Source organism: Felis catus, chromosome E2, assembly GCF_018350175.1.
Source record: "Felis catus isolate Fca126 chromosome E2, F.catus_Fca126_mat1.0, whole genome shotgun sequence".
Taxonomy (NCBI): domain Eukaryota; kingdom Metazoa; phylum Chordata; class Mammalia; order Carnivora; family Felidae; genus Felis; species Felis catus.
In genome coordinates this window covers 31,234,572-31,248,921 of record NC_058382.1, presented here as the reverse complement: position 1 = coordinate 31,248,921, position 14,350 = coordinate 31,234,572, and the positions used below count along the sequence as shown (strand labels likewise).

General features: G+C 40.2%; 1 protein-coding gene across 7 annotated transcripts in view; it reads left to right on the top strand.

The window, feature by feature from the left end:
* The window catches only part of RPGRIP1L (RPGRIP1 like), a 108,239-nt gene that overhangs the window by 39,869 nt on the left and 54,020 nt on the right, over positions 1 to 14,350 (top strand). For all 7 annotated transcript variants that reach the window (XM_045046920.1, XM_045046921.1, XM_045046922.1 and 4 more), the window contains 3 exons: positions 4,360 to 4,812; positions 8,422 to 8,573; positions 12,964 to 13,342. In XM_045046920.1, coding sequence (XP_044902855.1) covers positions 4,360 to 4,812; positions 8,422 to 8,573; positions 12,964 to 13,342 — 984 coding nt within the window. The remainder of the gene's footprint in view (positions 1 to 4,359; positions 4,813 to 8,421; positions 8,574 to 12,963; positions 13,343 to 14,350) is intronic.

Here is a 14,350-nt window from a genome sequence, read left to right as displayed (position 1 = left end):
TCCAGTGTTGCAGGCAAGATTTCAAAGTAGTTTATGGAGCACGGCAGAACTAACTTTACCACCTCATTTCGAGTTTCTCTTCTCAGCAAGCTATGCCTCGCAGCCAAACAAGTCTGCTTGCTCTTTGTCAGATTCACCTTTCTCGGTCCTACCACTGGATCTTTGTTCCACCTAAACCTCCTTTATAGCCAACGTACGCCCTTTTTACCCTGCTTCGAAATCTAACCAAATGCAATGCATGCCTGTGCCAGGAAGCTGGCTCTCATCACTCCTAACCATTCATGCCTCTACTTGAAATGCCCTTACAGTGGTTTCCAGACTTAGGCAAGTATGAAAATCATGTGGGAAACTTGTTTCAAATGTAGCTTCCTGGGCCCTATCCCTGGAGATCCAGGGGCCCATGACGCTGCTGTATTTAGAAATCCAAGGGGTGCCTGGGTGGCGCAGTCGGTTAAGCGTCCGACTTCAGCCAGGTCACGATCTCGCGGTCTGTGAGTTCGAGCCCCGCGTCGGGCTCTGGGCTGATGGCTCAGAGCCTGGAGCCTGTTTCTGATTCTGTGTCTCCCTCTCTCTCTGCCCTTCCCCCGTTCATGCTCTGTCTCTCTCTGTCCCAAAAAAAAAAAAAAAAAAAAAGTTGAAAAAAAAAATTTAAAAAAAAAAAAAAAAAGAAAGAAATCCAAGCGACTCAGACGCAGGTGCAAGACCACACTTTGAAAAACACTGCCTCGGTACTTACCATCCTTCCTCTTATGTACTCGGAAAGTATGTTTGGGGACTGTATTATGGAAGTGTTCTTTATTGTTGGAGTTTTGCATGTTCCCTGTGATGGCAGGATATGTTCTTCGATGCCAAGTACTTTGTCTCTCTTTCATGTCCCCTGCCATACAATGTTTAATGTATGGATCTAGGCCAGCAGTAATGCTACACTCTGAAAAATCACTGAGGATCCCAAGGGCCTCTTGCTTCTATGGGTCATACTTACTATACTTCTAGTAAGAATTAAAAGTGAGAAATTTGGAAAATATTTATTTTATGTCATGCTAAAATAACAGTAGTAAATCCGTTACATGTTAACATACAGTATTTATTTTTAAAAAGCTGTATTTTCCATACCAAAAAAAAAAAAATAGTAAGAAAAGTTACACTGTTTTAAATTGTTTTCCTTTTTTTTTTTAATTGTTTGACATTTTTACAAACTTTTTGGTGTATACCTTAATAGAAAACAGCTGGGTTTTTAAACCTGCTTCTGCATTCAATCTGTTATGATATCACACATCATGTAGAGTTTGGGAAACTCCATGGTACACTTGTGAGAGAATAAGAATGAAAAAGGCAAATGACATGTCAGGATTGTTTTAAAAACAGCCTCCAAAATCCGTTTCAGGGACCCTCAGCATTCCCAGACCACACTTTGAGAACCACTGCTCTAAGCAGAAGGGTTCGATCCGCCTGAACAGGGTTTTCCAGCAGTCAAAGAGCAGTATGTACCTTTTATTTCAAGTAGTACTCAATAAAAATGTGCTTAATAGAATTTTTCTGAATCACACGGAGGTCACGTAGCTTGGGATTTTCATTCCTTTTGGTCTCACTAAGTCTTCACCAATATATATTATCAGTCCCCAATATTCACTGATTCATCCCATAAACCTGCTCAAGCTCTTCCTGCATACTAAGCGAAGTGCTGGTCAGTGAGAAGCCAAATAGGAAAGAAAGCTCGGGTCCCACCCTCAGCGAACTCAGAAGATGGAGCAAGTAAATAGAGTATCCCTTACCGGGAAGAGTGGGAAGCTAGGAAACGCGAAAGATGCAGCGGAAACGTTGAGGAAAGATGCCTACTTACACCTGAAGACTCGGGGAAGACTGCCACGCAGTAGGTTTGGAGTCTCCGAAGGCTAGAGAATTCACCACTAAGTAAAAGCAAGAAGGGCCTTCCAGGAAGTAGAGGAGGCAGGTAAAAATGCCCTTAATGTGAAGGGCTGCCATTCATTTGCAAATGAATGGCACCACTCCTGGTTAATAAGGGGAGGAGGATCTCCCGGCAAGGCTGGAGAAAACCAAGACATCCAGGCCCTGCTTGCCACCCTGAGGAGTTTTGTTTTTGTTTTTAATTTTTTTTTATGATTTATTTATTTATTTATTTTGAGAGAGAGAGAGGAAGCACAAGTCAAGGAGCCGCAGAGAGAGAGGGAGAGAGAGAGAATCCCAAGCCGGCTCTGCACTGTCAGCACAGAGCCCTACGCGAGGCTTGAACCCACAAACCGTGAGCTCGTGACCTGAGCCGAAGTCGGACCCTTAACTGACTGGGCCACCCAGGTGCCCTTGCCCCCCCTGAAGAATTTTAACCTTAATTACCTACCTAGAAAACCACTAAGCAGTGTTTAAGGTAGACAGTAATACACCAGAACTGCATTTGGGAGATTATGCTGTAGTTACTAGGAAGAGTAAGATCTGAAGGAAGGAAGCACTTTGGGTTCCATCATAATCTGGGTAGTAAACACTGGGAGTGTAAGAAAGGTAGCATTAGTGGACAGAGAATGAACAGGGGCAAATTTGTAACGACTTAGGAAACACTGTTGAATACTAGTGATGTGGGGAGAATTAAGAGAAAGAGAAACTAGAATGATCCCGTGGTATCAAGCTTGGGCAACTGGATGGATGCTGACATCCGCGCCTGAGATTCAAAGTACAGAAATAACTGGAAGAGACTACTCTTCGGTGTTAGATGCATGCTATTTTGGATATATCGAGTTTGAAGTGCCAAGGGGATATCTAGACAGAGGACCCAGCAAGGCATCAGATCTCTGGGTCTGGAATTCAGGAAATAAATCTGAATTAAAAATAAAAAGCTTAGGGTGCCTGGGTGGCTCTGTCGGTCAAGCGTCTGACTTCGGCTCAGGTCATGCTCTCGGGGTTCGTGGGTTCAGCCCCACCATGGGGCTCTGTGCTGACAGCTCAGAGCCTGGAGCCTGCTTTGGATTCTGTGTTTCCCTCTTTCTCTGCCCCTCCCCCACTCCTGCTCCGTCTCTCTCTGTCTCTCAAAAATAAATAAACGCTAAAAAAAATTTAATAGAAAGAGGAGAGTCTTCAGCATATTTATAGTAGCAGAAGTCATAAAAGGGGGAGATTACCCATGAGAATATGTCATCTAAGGAGAGGATAAAAACAGGACCCCAGCAAATGATGAGAAAAGGAAAGAAACCCTAAAAGAATGACACGAGAGGTAAAAGGAGAAGCCGGGTTGATGATGACATGGAAACCAAGGTAGGACAGAGGTTCAAAAAAGAGAAAGTGATCATCAGTGTCAAGGAAGGAAAGAAACCACCTAATACAAGGACCAAAGCCCATTCAATCTAGCAATTAATTCGTTCCTGGTGACCTATTCTGGAGCAGTTTCCTAAGAAAAGTAAGGCAGATACTATTCGCAAGAAGTTGAAGAAGAGTGTCTGTTAGATGTGGAGTTGTAGACTCCAGTATACATTATTCTTTCCAGAAATGTGGATATAACATGGGGATAAAATGTGTATCTAGAAAGAGATACATCTGTGGCTCCTGAGTGGCTCAGCTGGTTGAGCGTCTGACTTTCGATTTCAGCTCAGGTCGCAATCTCACAGTTTATGACTGAGCCCCACCGGGGGGCCCCGAGCTGACAGTGAGGGGGCCTGCTTGGGATTCTCTCTCTCTCTCTCTCTCTCTCTCTCTCTCTCTCTCTCTCTCTCTCTCTCTCTGCCCCTTCCCCGCTCACGTGCTTGCACATGCACTCTCTCTCTCTCAAAACAAACTTAAAAAAAAAAGAGATATATCTGTTTAAAAAAACAGCTTTGTAGAAGTATAATTAACATACTTTAAACTGCACGTATTCGAAGCGTACAGTTTGGTGAGTTTTGGGCCCATGGATACACTGTGAAACCATCACCATAATCAAGACAATAAACATTATCCATCACCCCTAAAAGTAGGAAAGTATGTATTTCAATAAGCTGAAGGGAAGGAGCCAGCAGAAAGAGAAATCGACTTTAAAGGAGAGAAGGTAATAAAGCAGAAGCAGAGGAACAGGAAGAATCCAAATATTTACCTCAGCTGTACTTTCAAAAGCCTTTTCTTCTTTTTTTCTTTTTCCTCTTCCCTGGTACAGGCTATATTCTAACTTGAGTTGTAATTTTGTTGTTAATAAGCGATGTCAAAACCAAGGACGAATTTTTGTATAATACAGTATTACTCACAGAAAAACAGTGTGGTCACAGAATTTAAGATTGAGACTCTTCACCAAAAGCACTTCGGCTTCCTACCACTTCAAAAGCCAGTTTGTATCTTCATATGTCAATATTTAAAAATATCTAAACTGTGTGTCTTCTCTTGCAGCCCAATTAAAGGATATTGCCTATGGCACCAAGCAGTATAAATTTAAACCAGAAATCATGCCAGATGACTCTGTTGATGAATTTGATGAGACCATTCACTTAGAACGAGGCGAAAACCTATTTGAAATCCATATCAACAAAGTAACCTTTTCTTCTGAAGTTTTACAGGCGTCTGGAGATAAAGAGCCTGTCACTTTCTGTACCTATGCTTTCTATGACTTTGAGCTACAGACCTCTCCCATAGTGCAAGGCCTCCACCCAGAATATAACTTCACTTCTCAGTATCTTGTTCATGTTGACGACTTATTTTTACAATACATTCAGAAGAATACTGTCACTCTTGAGGTCCACCAAGCTTACAGCACAGATTACGAAACACTTGCAGCTTGTCAGCTGAGATTCCATGAAATTCTAGAAAAAAGTGGTCGCATATTTTGCACAGCAAGTTTGGTTGGTAAGTACAATCTTATAAGCTTTGGATGTGTGAGTCACTAATTTGGTGTATAGGTTACTATGATGCTCTACATTAGTATCTTTCCTCGTACGGATTCAAGATCCCTTGAGGCTGTTGGACAGTGTTCTCTAACTGAGCTGCCCAGAGTAGACTGGACTATCCTAAATGTCATTGAGGATATCAGTGCGATGGCTATTACTTTTTTAAAAGCTTCTAAGTACATGTATTTATTTACCGTATCGATACCCTTTTTTGATCAAATGTTAATTGGAGTACATTCATCAGATATTCTGTAAGATCATTTGCTATCACTGTTAGCAGGCATTGGAAATACAGGGGTCGGTGCTAAATAAGACAGAGCCCCTGCCATCGTGTAGCCTACCTTCTAGAGGGGAAGACAGGCCATAAAACAAATATATATCTCATCAGATGGAGAAAAATGAACAGGATAAAGAGAGAGAGAGAAGATGGCGAACTCAGACAAAGGCATCCCTGATGGGTGACGTTGGTAGAGACCTGAGTGAAGATTCATGACGGGATCCGGGGAAAGAATGTTTCATGCAGTGGAAACACCAAGTACCAAGGTGGAGGGACAAGCATGACATATTGGAGGAGCAGCGAGAAGGCCAGCGGCTAAAGCAGGAAAGCGATTAAAACAATAGAAGGATGACTACGCCAAAATAAGGCCGTCAGAGGAAGGCAAATAGCATATGATTCCACTCCTATGTGGAATTTAAGAAACAAAACAAATGAGCAAAAGGAAAAGGAGGAGGGGCGAACCAAGAAACTCCTTACTGTAGAGAACAAACTGATGTTTACCAGCAGGGAGGTTGGGGGGGGGGGCGGGGGGGTTAAATAAGAGATGGGTGTGAAGGAGGCACGTCTTGTGATGAGCACCAGGTGTTGTATGGAAGTGTTAAATCACTAAATTCTACACCTGAAACTAATATTACACTGTATGTTAACTGACTAGAATTTAAATAAAAACTTTTTTGAAGATACACTATAAAAAGAAAAACAGAAAACCAAGGGGCACCTGGGTGGCTCAGTCAGTCAAGCATCCGACTCTTGATTTCAGCTCAGGTCACAATCTCACAGTTCAAACCCCATGACAGTGCGGAGCCTGCTTGGGATTCTCTCTCTCTCTCTCTCTCTCTCTCTCTCTCTCTCTCTCTCTCTCTCTCTCTCTCCCCCCCCCACCACTCTCCCCCCTTCTCTCCCTGCCCCTCCCTTGCTCTCTCGCTCATTCTCTCTCTAAATAAGCTTAAATAAAAGAGAAAAACTATGGAAGGACTAGGTCATGCCGTAAAAACTTGTAGGTCTTGTAGGTCATGGTGAGGAACGTGGAGTTTTTATCTCTCGGTGATGAAAGTCATTGGAGAGTTTTGAGGGGGGAAGTGACATGATCACACATAGATTTTATTTTTTTAATGTTTATTTATTTCTGAGAGCGAGCAGGGGAGGGGCAGAAAGAGAGGGAGAGAGAATCCCAAGCAGGCTCCATGCTTTCAGGTCAGAGCCCTACGTGGGGCTCAAACCCATGAACCGTGAGATCACAGTTAAGAGTCGGATGCTTAATGGAGCTACCCAGGTGCTCCCACATGTAGGTTTTAGAAAAGCTGCCTTGGGTGCTGTAGGAAGAAGAGTGTGTAGGGGCCAAGAGAGAAAATAGGACCATTATCAGGCTATTGCATTAATCTGTGGAGAGATGATGGTGGCTTGGATCCAGATGGTAATGAGCGAGGCACCTTGGGACAACTTGGCTGAGTTAGTTGAGCTTCAGGTTCTTGATTTCAGCTCAGGTCATGATCCCAGTGTCATGGGATTGAGCTCCAAGCTGGGCTTGGAGCCTGCCTGAGATTCTCTCTGCCCTCTCCCCCCAACTTGCACACACACTCTCTCTTTCTAAAAAAAAGAAGAAGAAGAAGGTAATGAGAACATTGACAAATGATTATTTTCAATGTATATTTAGTTAACTGGTCCTTTAAGACTTGCTTATCAATTGTATGTAAGGTAATGAGAGAAGTGGAGGGCCAAGATTTCTGTCACAAACACCAAGGAGAATTGTGAGGCCATTTATTGAGGTAGGCCTGAGAAAGGAAGGCCTGAGGAAGAAAATCAAGAATTCTGTTTGAACAAGTTAAGACTGACCTGCCTATTGGACAGCCAAGTGGAAATGGCATATGGGCTGCACTAACTAGCCCAAAGGTCAGGGATAAAGATATGAAAGGGGGAGTCATTACCATACTGAATATATTTTAAGCCTTTAGCCTAGGTTATAACACATGGAGAATGAATGTACAGAAAGCAGAGAAAGTGGCCAAGGACTGAGCCTTGGAAAACCACAGAATTTAGAGTTCAGGAGGAAGAAGAAACACCAGCAGAGGAAAGTAAAGAGTAGCCAGTCACTTAGGAGGCAAACCAAGAGTATACAGTATCCTAGAGGCCAAGTAAAGACACCTTTCAGAATGATAAGAGGGTGACTTAGCTTCTGGGGAAGGATTTTATTTTATTGATTGATCACAGGGGTAACATAAAAATCAAAGTCAAAAAATAAAAAAGTGAAAATTTTTGCCATAAAATCTCTCTCCCACTCCTGTCCCTCAGCTACCCTAGGCCCCCTCACCAAAGGCTACAAATTTTCACAAAGAAATTTTAAGCATATACAAGCAAATATGTGTATCCATAAATATTCTTGTTTTAGGACTTTTTTGTTTAATGATAGCAGATTTGAATGAAGTATTATATGTTGATGAGAATGATCCATTAGCGAGAAAGAAACCAATGAAGAGAATGGGGAAATAATGTTAATAATATGGTATGTTTAGGAAAGTTTACATATAGAATATCCTCTGTTCACCAAATATTGAGTACCCATTATGTACTAGTCCCTCTGGTAGGAATGTATCAATGGAAACCACAGCCCTGGCCCTCAAGAAACTTAAGAGTGCAGGTAGAGAAATAGGCTGGTGAATGGACAGTTATGTGAAAAGAGTCAATGTTCTAATGAGAGGATATCCTTCTTCTCTGGGAAGGAGTTCTTAAGTCCCCCAGGAGCTATAGGGGAAATCTTCACAGAGGAAGAGTGATGAAGAGCTGCCTGAGTCAAAAGGAGCACTGAGGGTGTATGGGGGCAAACATCATGCGAGCATGGCTTGCATATATTTGGCACAGCTGTGGCATTTATCGCTGTACTGGTGGCACAGTAGAGAAGTGGAAAGGTGCCCAAGATCTCTTGGAAGTTGAATCACAATGTGGAGTATCACATTTATAATTGTGGGCTTTCATATTGTATCTGTCAGTCTACATTGAGTGCAACTTATTAAAAACAAGCTACTGTCGCATCAGAAAGAATCTGTGGAGTATTTAAGACAGTGTTTAGTTTTTTCTTTATATTTTAGAAGGATTGAAACAGTATAAATTGGAATATCTCAAGCATAATTTGACATAGTTCTTTAATAATACTTAACATACAATGAAACTCATGCTTGCAGAAGTAACTTTATTTTCTTCACCTCTGTTCTTTGCCAATCACACATCATTCGTGCAAGTCATATATTATTTTACTCAGTATAAAATTTTAACAGTGAGTTATGCATTGGTTTGTAGGAACTAAAGGAGACATCCCAAATTTTGGCATAGTGGAATACTGGTTCAGATTACGAATTCCCATGGATCAAGCAATTCGACTTTATCGAGAACGAGCAAAAGCTTTGGGATATATAACATCAAATTATAAGGGGCCAGAGCAAATGCATTGGGTGAGCTGGTTGGACTTTAAGACATTTTTATGACACAGAAATTTTATAATATGTCTTTATATGTCATGCTTTAAACCAAAATCATTTTCTTTCATAGCCATCAAGTGACTCTTCTTAACTTTTTATTTTGAAATAATTATAGACTTACAGGAAGTAGCAAAAACAGTACAGAGAAGTTCTATGTACCCTTCATCCAGCTTCTCCCAGTTGTAACATCTTAAATAACTACAGTGCACTCTCAAAACCAGGAAATTGACATTGGTATAATACCATTAACTAGGCTACAGACCTTATTCAGATTTTTCAGTTTTTATATGCACTCGTGTGTGTGTGTGTGTGTGTGTGTGTGTGTGTGTGTGTGTAGTATTAGTTCTGTGCAGGTTTATCATGTGTATATATTCATGTAACTGCCACCACAACCAAGGTACAGAATTTTCTAATACCACAAAAGAACTCCCTTGTGCTACCCAGGGCACTTTTGAAAAATAGAATTGCAGTTCTGTGAATTGGAAGTTTAAATGCAATTCCTCAGAGCAGCATTTCCCAAACTATGTTTTATGGAGCCTTACTGGCCATACTTCCAAAAGAATGCCATGATCCAATGAATGCAGAAAACACTGAAGTAGGCAAAGTTAAATAGAGTCCTTGACTTCTCATGTATAATAAGAATCCCAAGAGGAAAGCATAAAGTATGCACTTGGGTTGAGTAACAAAGGAATAAAATATACTTGAAACATTTTGGAATGTCTGCTCAAGTCATAGTTATCTTTTTTCATTTGGACTGCCGTCACTCCCAACCCATGGGGTTGAGCCTCCAGGGGCCAGATTTACGTTCAGTGATCCTGTTCTCTCCTACTATCCACCCGACTATTACTAATGATTCAGGGATATCCACCTGACCCCAGTTGAGCCAATCAGATTCTGCCTTTTTTTTTTTTTTTCAGGAATAGAATGTAGTAATTCATCACTTACATATAACACCCAGTGCTCATCCCAACAAGTGTGTTCCTCAATGCCCCTTTAGCCCTTCCCTCCACCTAACACCCCACTAGCAACCCTCAGGTCTCTGTACTCAAGAGTGTCTTATGGTTTGTCTTCCTCTGTTTTTATATCATTTTCACTTCTTTTCCCTTACGCTCATCTGTTTTAAATATTAAATTCCTCATATGAATGAAATCACATGATATTTGTCTTTCTCCGATTTATTTTGCTTGGCATAATACATTCTAGTTCCATCCATGTTGCAAATGACAAGATTTCATTCCTTTTGATGGCCGAGTATTATTCCATTGTGTGTGTGTGTGTGTGTGTGTGTGTGTGTGTGTACACACCACATCTTCTTTATCCATTCATCTGTTGATGGATATTTGGGCTGTTTCCGTACTTTAGCTATTGTCAGTAGTGCTGCTATAAACGTTGGGGGGCATATGCCCCTCCAAACCAGCACTCCTGTATTCTCCGCATCCTTGCCAACATTTGTTGTTGCCTGAGTTGTTAATTTTAGCCATTCTGACAGGTGTGAGGTGGTATCTTATTGTGGGTTTGATTTGTTTTTCCCTGATGATGAGTGATGTTGAGCATTTGACATATGTCTGTTAACCATCTGGATGTCTTCTTTGGAAAAGTGTCTATTCATGTCTTTTGCCCATTTCTTCACTGGATTATTTTTTTGGCTGTTGAGTTTGAGAAGTTCCTTATTGATTTTAGATTCTAACCCTTTATCTGATATGTCATTTGCAAATGTCTTTTCCCATCCCGTTGGTTGCCTTTTAGTTTTGTTGATTGTTTCCTTTGCTGGGCAGAAGCTTTTTATCTTGGTGGTCCCAATAGTTCATTTTTGCTTTTGTTCCCCTTGCCTCTGGGGACATGTCAAGGAAGAAGTTGCTGCAGCTTAGGTCAAAGAGGTCATTGCCTGTTTTCTCCTCTAGGATTTTGATGGCTTCCTGTCTTACATTTAGGTCACTCATCCATTTTGAGTTTCTTTTTTGTGTATGGTGTAAGAAAGTCGTCCAGGTTCATTCTTCTGCATGTTGCTGTCCAGTCTTCCCAACACCATTTGCTGAAGAGACTGTCCTTTTTCCATTGGATATTCTTTCCTGCTTTGTGAAAGATTAGTTGGCCATACATTTGTGGGTCCATTTCTGGGTTCTCTGTTCTGTTCTGTTGATCTGTGTGTCTGTGTTTGTGCCCGTACCATACTGTCTTGATGATTATAGCTTTGTAATAGAGCCTGAAGTCCGGAATTGTGATGCCTCCAACTTTGGTTTTCCTTTTCAGGATTGCTTTGGCCATTTGGGGTCTTTTTTGGTTCCATACAAATTTTAGAATTGTTAGTTCTAGCTCTGTGAAGAATGCTGGCGTTGTTTTCATAGGGGTTGCATTGAATGTGTAAATTGCTTTGGGTAGTATCAACATTTTAACAATATTTGTTCTTCTAATCTATGAGCATGGAATATTTTTCCATTTTTTTGTGTCTCCTTCAGTTTTTTTCATAAGCTTTCTATAGTTTTCAGTGTATAGATTTGTCACCTCTTTGGTTAGGTTTATTCCTAGGTATTTTATCAGATTCCTTTCAAGAGAAAGCAAGACTCTCCATGCTTGGAACATGCTTGGGAGCCATAGGGCAGCCATCTTCTTGCTGTTAAGCAGCAAAGGAAAGAAAATGGGACTGGAGAAAGAGAATAATGAGCAAACACACAGAGAAAAATGAAGACTAGATTGAGAGGAAATTCTGATGGTTTTCCAGTCCTATTACCTTCTTAAGGCCCACCCACATCTCTGCTCTATAGTTCGATGAAATAACCATATGGGCTTACATTGAAGTCTCTTTTGTTGTATTTGCTAGACAGAATTTGTTTCTATAATTTTCAGTTAAAGAACTATGGCTAATATGACAGATTCCCAAACTTGAGAAAGAATGGCACCTGTTTCCCAGAGATCATCTTTCTGGACTAGTATTCTTCAGAACATACTTTAGAAAGTGCTGTAATGGAAAAAGGAATTAAAAATAGAGAGACCAGGTTATTTATTTAGTTTTGTAGTTTGTTTTTATACTTCCATTTTCTGGCTTGGGTGAGTCATTTGTTGGAATTCCAACTTTTGTGGGTAGATTTGGAGTGAGAAGCAGAAGGGATACTTTTTAAAAAAAATTTTTAACGCTTATTTGTTATTGAGAGACAGAGAGACAGATAATGAGTATGGGGGAGGGGGGGCGTGCAGAGAGAGGAGGAAACACAGAATCTGAAACAGGCTCCAGGCTCTGAGCTGTCAGCATAGAGCCTGATGTGGGGCTTGAACCCACAAACCGCAAGATCATGACCTGAGCCGAAGTCAGACACTGAACCGAATGAGCCACCCAGGCACCCCAAGAAGGGATACTTTTTAAATCATTCCACTCAACATTCTATAGTTGAATACAAACCAGCCCTGGGAAAGCAGTATTGTGATTCCCTTTTCAGGCTTGCCCTCTCCACATCACTGATGTCTCTACCAAGGGCATTATGACTTTGGTTCTATTTCACCTTCTCCAGTTAACTTCTCTGGAGTCAGAGGTTCAAGATGCTCAACCCAGATTCAAAAATGCTATGAAAGAGGGGCCTCTTTGTGGAAAGTAGAGAAATTTCCAACACTAAACTGAACAAGGCCCTGGAATACTAATGGTGGACTTAACAATTAATTAGTGTATTTGTTTGCTAAAATACTAATGCACAGGCTCCCTGAACTATAGTTCCAAAAGGGGCCATAGAGTAACTTCTAGCTCTGCCTAATAATTCTTCTCACTCATCTTTCTTCTGGAATGTCCTCCCAGTTCTAGCTTTTTCTGCCCTCTAAGATTTATCTCTCACCCTGTTCTCTTGTTGTTATAGCAGTTGAACCTCACTATACTTGCTGTCTTGGGCTAATATATCTGCTTCCCCAAACACCATTGGTTGAGGATGAGGGCCAATCCAAATGTAATGAAATCATCTCTCTAGGTGGGCTCCATCAGGTTCACTGGATTCTTACTTAAGAGTGGGATATGATCTGAATAGCTGGAATGGTTGAAGAATTAGCTCTTAATAGTGAACTAGAGGACATTTGTCATTGGACCCATCTGTTAACTTTACTCATTAGTCATTAAATAGAATTAAAGAATATCAGGTGTTTTTTTTTATTTTTTATTTTAACAGCAGTCTCTCCATGTATACCCAGTCTTCTATGTTTATTGCTAATCACTTAAGATCACCTGTTCACACATGTTCTAGGGAGTATTAGTTTTGAGAAATTCACTGTGAAGTTGCAAATATGCAGTTCTTTGTACATTTACAAAATTATTTTGTTTGGGGTTTGGCAGCTGCTGTTGATCTTGTCACTGTATTATTACTATAATATAAATATGTATTTTTTCCAGTCAAGTCAGCAGGCACCCAAAACTGCTCAGCTCAGTTCTACTGATTCCACAGAGGGCAACTTAAATGAACTTCATATTACAATAAGATGTTGCAACTGTCTGCAGTCGCGAGCAAACCACCTTCAGCCACACCCATATGTTGTGTACAAGTTTTTTGATTTTGCAGACCACGATACAGCCATCATTCCCAGTAGCAATGATCCACAGTTTGATGATCATATGTGTTTCCCGGTGCCAATGAATATGGATTTGGACCGATACCTTAAGTCAGAGTCTCTGAGTTTTTATGTGTTTGATGATAGTGACACTCAAGAAAATATTTACATAGGAAAAGCCAATGTGCCTCTGATTTCACTGGCACATGACAGGTGTATCTCAGGTAAGTGTATTTCTTGAATATATGAAATTGTAAAAACAAACCTAAATTATACTTTAGTTATGGATATGGTCTGTCTATAACTAATCTTCTTAATGTTCTCAAATAATCCTCAACTTTGGGCCTATGGGTTTTTTTTCTAGTTATTTTTTTTAGTAGTTCTGCAGATTACAATATGTGTCTTAACTTATCACAGTCTAAAATTAATACTAACAGTTCCCCTCAAAGTATAGAAAGACTGCCCCAGTATAATTCCATTTCCTCCCCTGTCCTTTGTGTTATTATTGTCATATATTTATATATAAAATGCCTATATATGTTGTAAACCCAACAATACAATGTTATAATTATTGCTTTGTATAACTTTTTGTCTTTTAAGAAATTAAGAGAAGGGACAATATATAGGAGACTCTCACATTGACTTATGTATTCATCACTTCTTGTATTCTTTATTTCTTCCTGTAGATTTGAGTTACTGTCTGGTGTTGTTTCCTTACCCAATGTAGCTCCATTGCCTCCCTCTCCTTTGTGCTGTTATTATCATATACTTTTTAGTTTTTTATAAGTTAAACAAGAGTTTACTATTATTGTTTTATGCATTTGTCTTTTAAAGCAGTTAAGAGAAATCTCAAAAAACATATTTATACTGTAATACATAATTACCTATGTAATTACCTTTATTATTCTCTATTCCTTTGTGTTGATTTGAGTTACCATCTGGTACCACTTCCTTTCAGCCTAAAGGACTTCCTTTACTATGCTTTGTAACTCAGGTCTGCTGGTATGATTCTCTCATTTGTTATCTAGGAATGTCTTTATTTTGCTTTTATTTTTGGAAGGATAGTCTTACAGGGTATAATATTAGTCATCAGTTTTTTTTTCTTTTGTACTTTGGGTATATCAGATGACTAATTTCTGGAATGTATTGTTTCTGATGATAAATCAGCTATTGATATTATTATGGTTTCCTTGCACTCGATACTGTTCTCAAGATTTTTCGTGTGTGTGTGT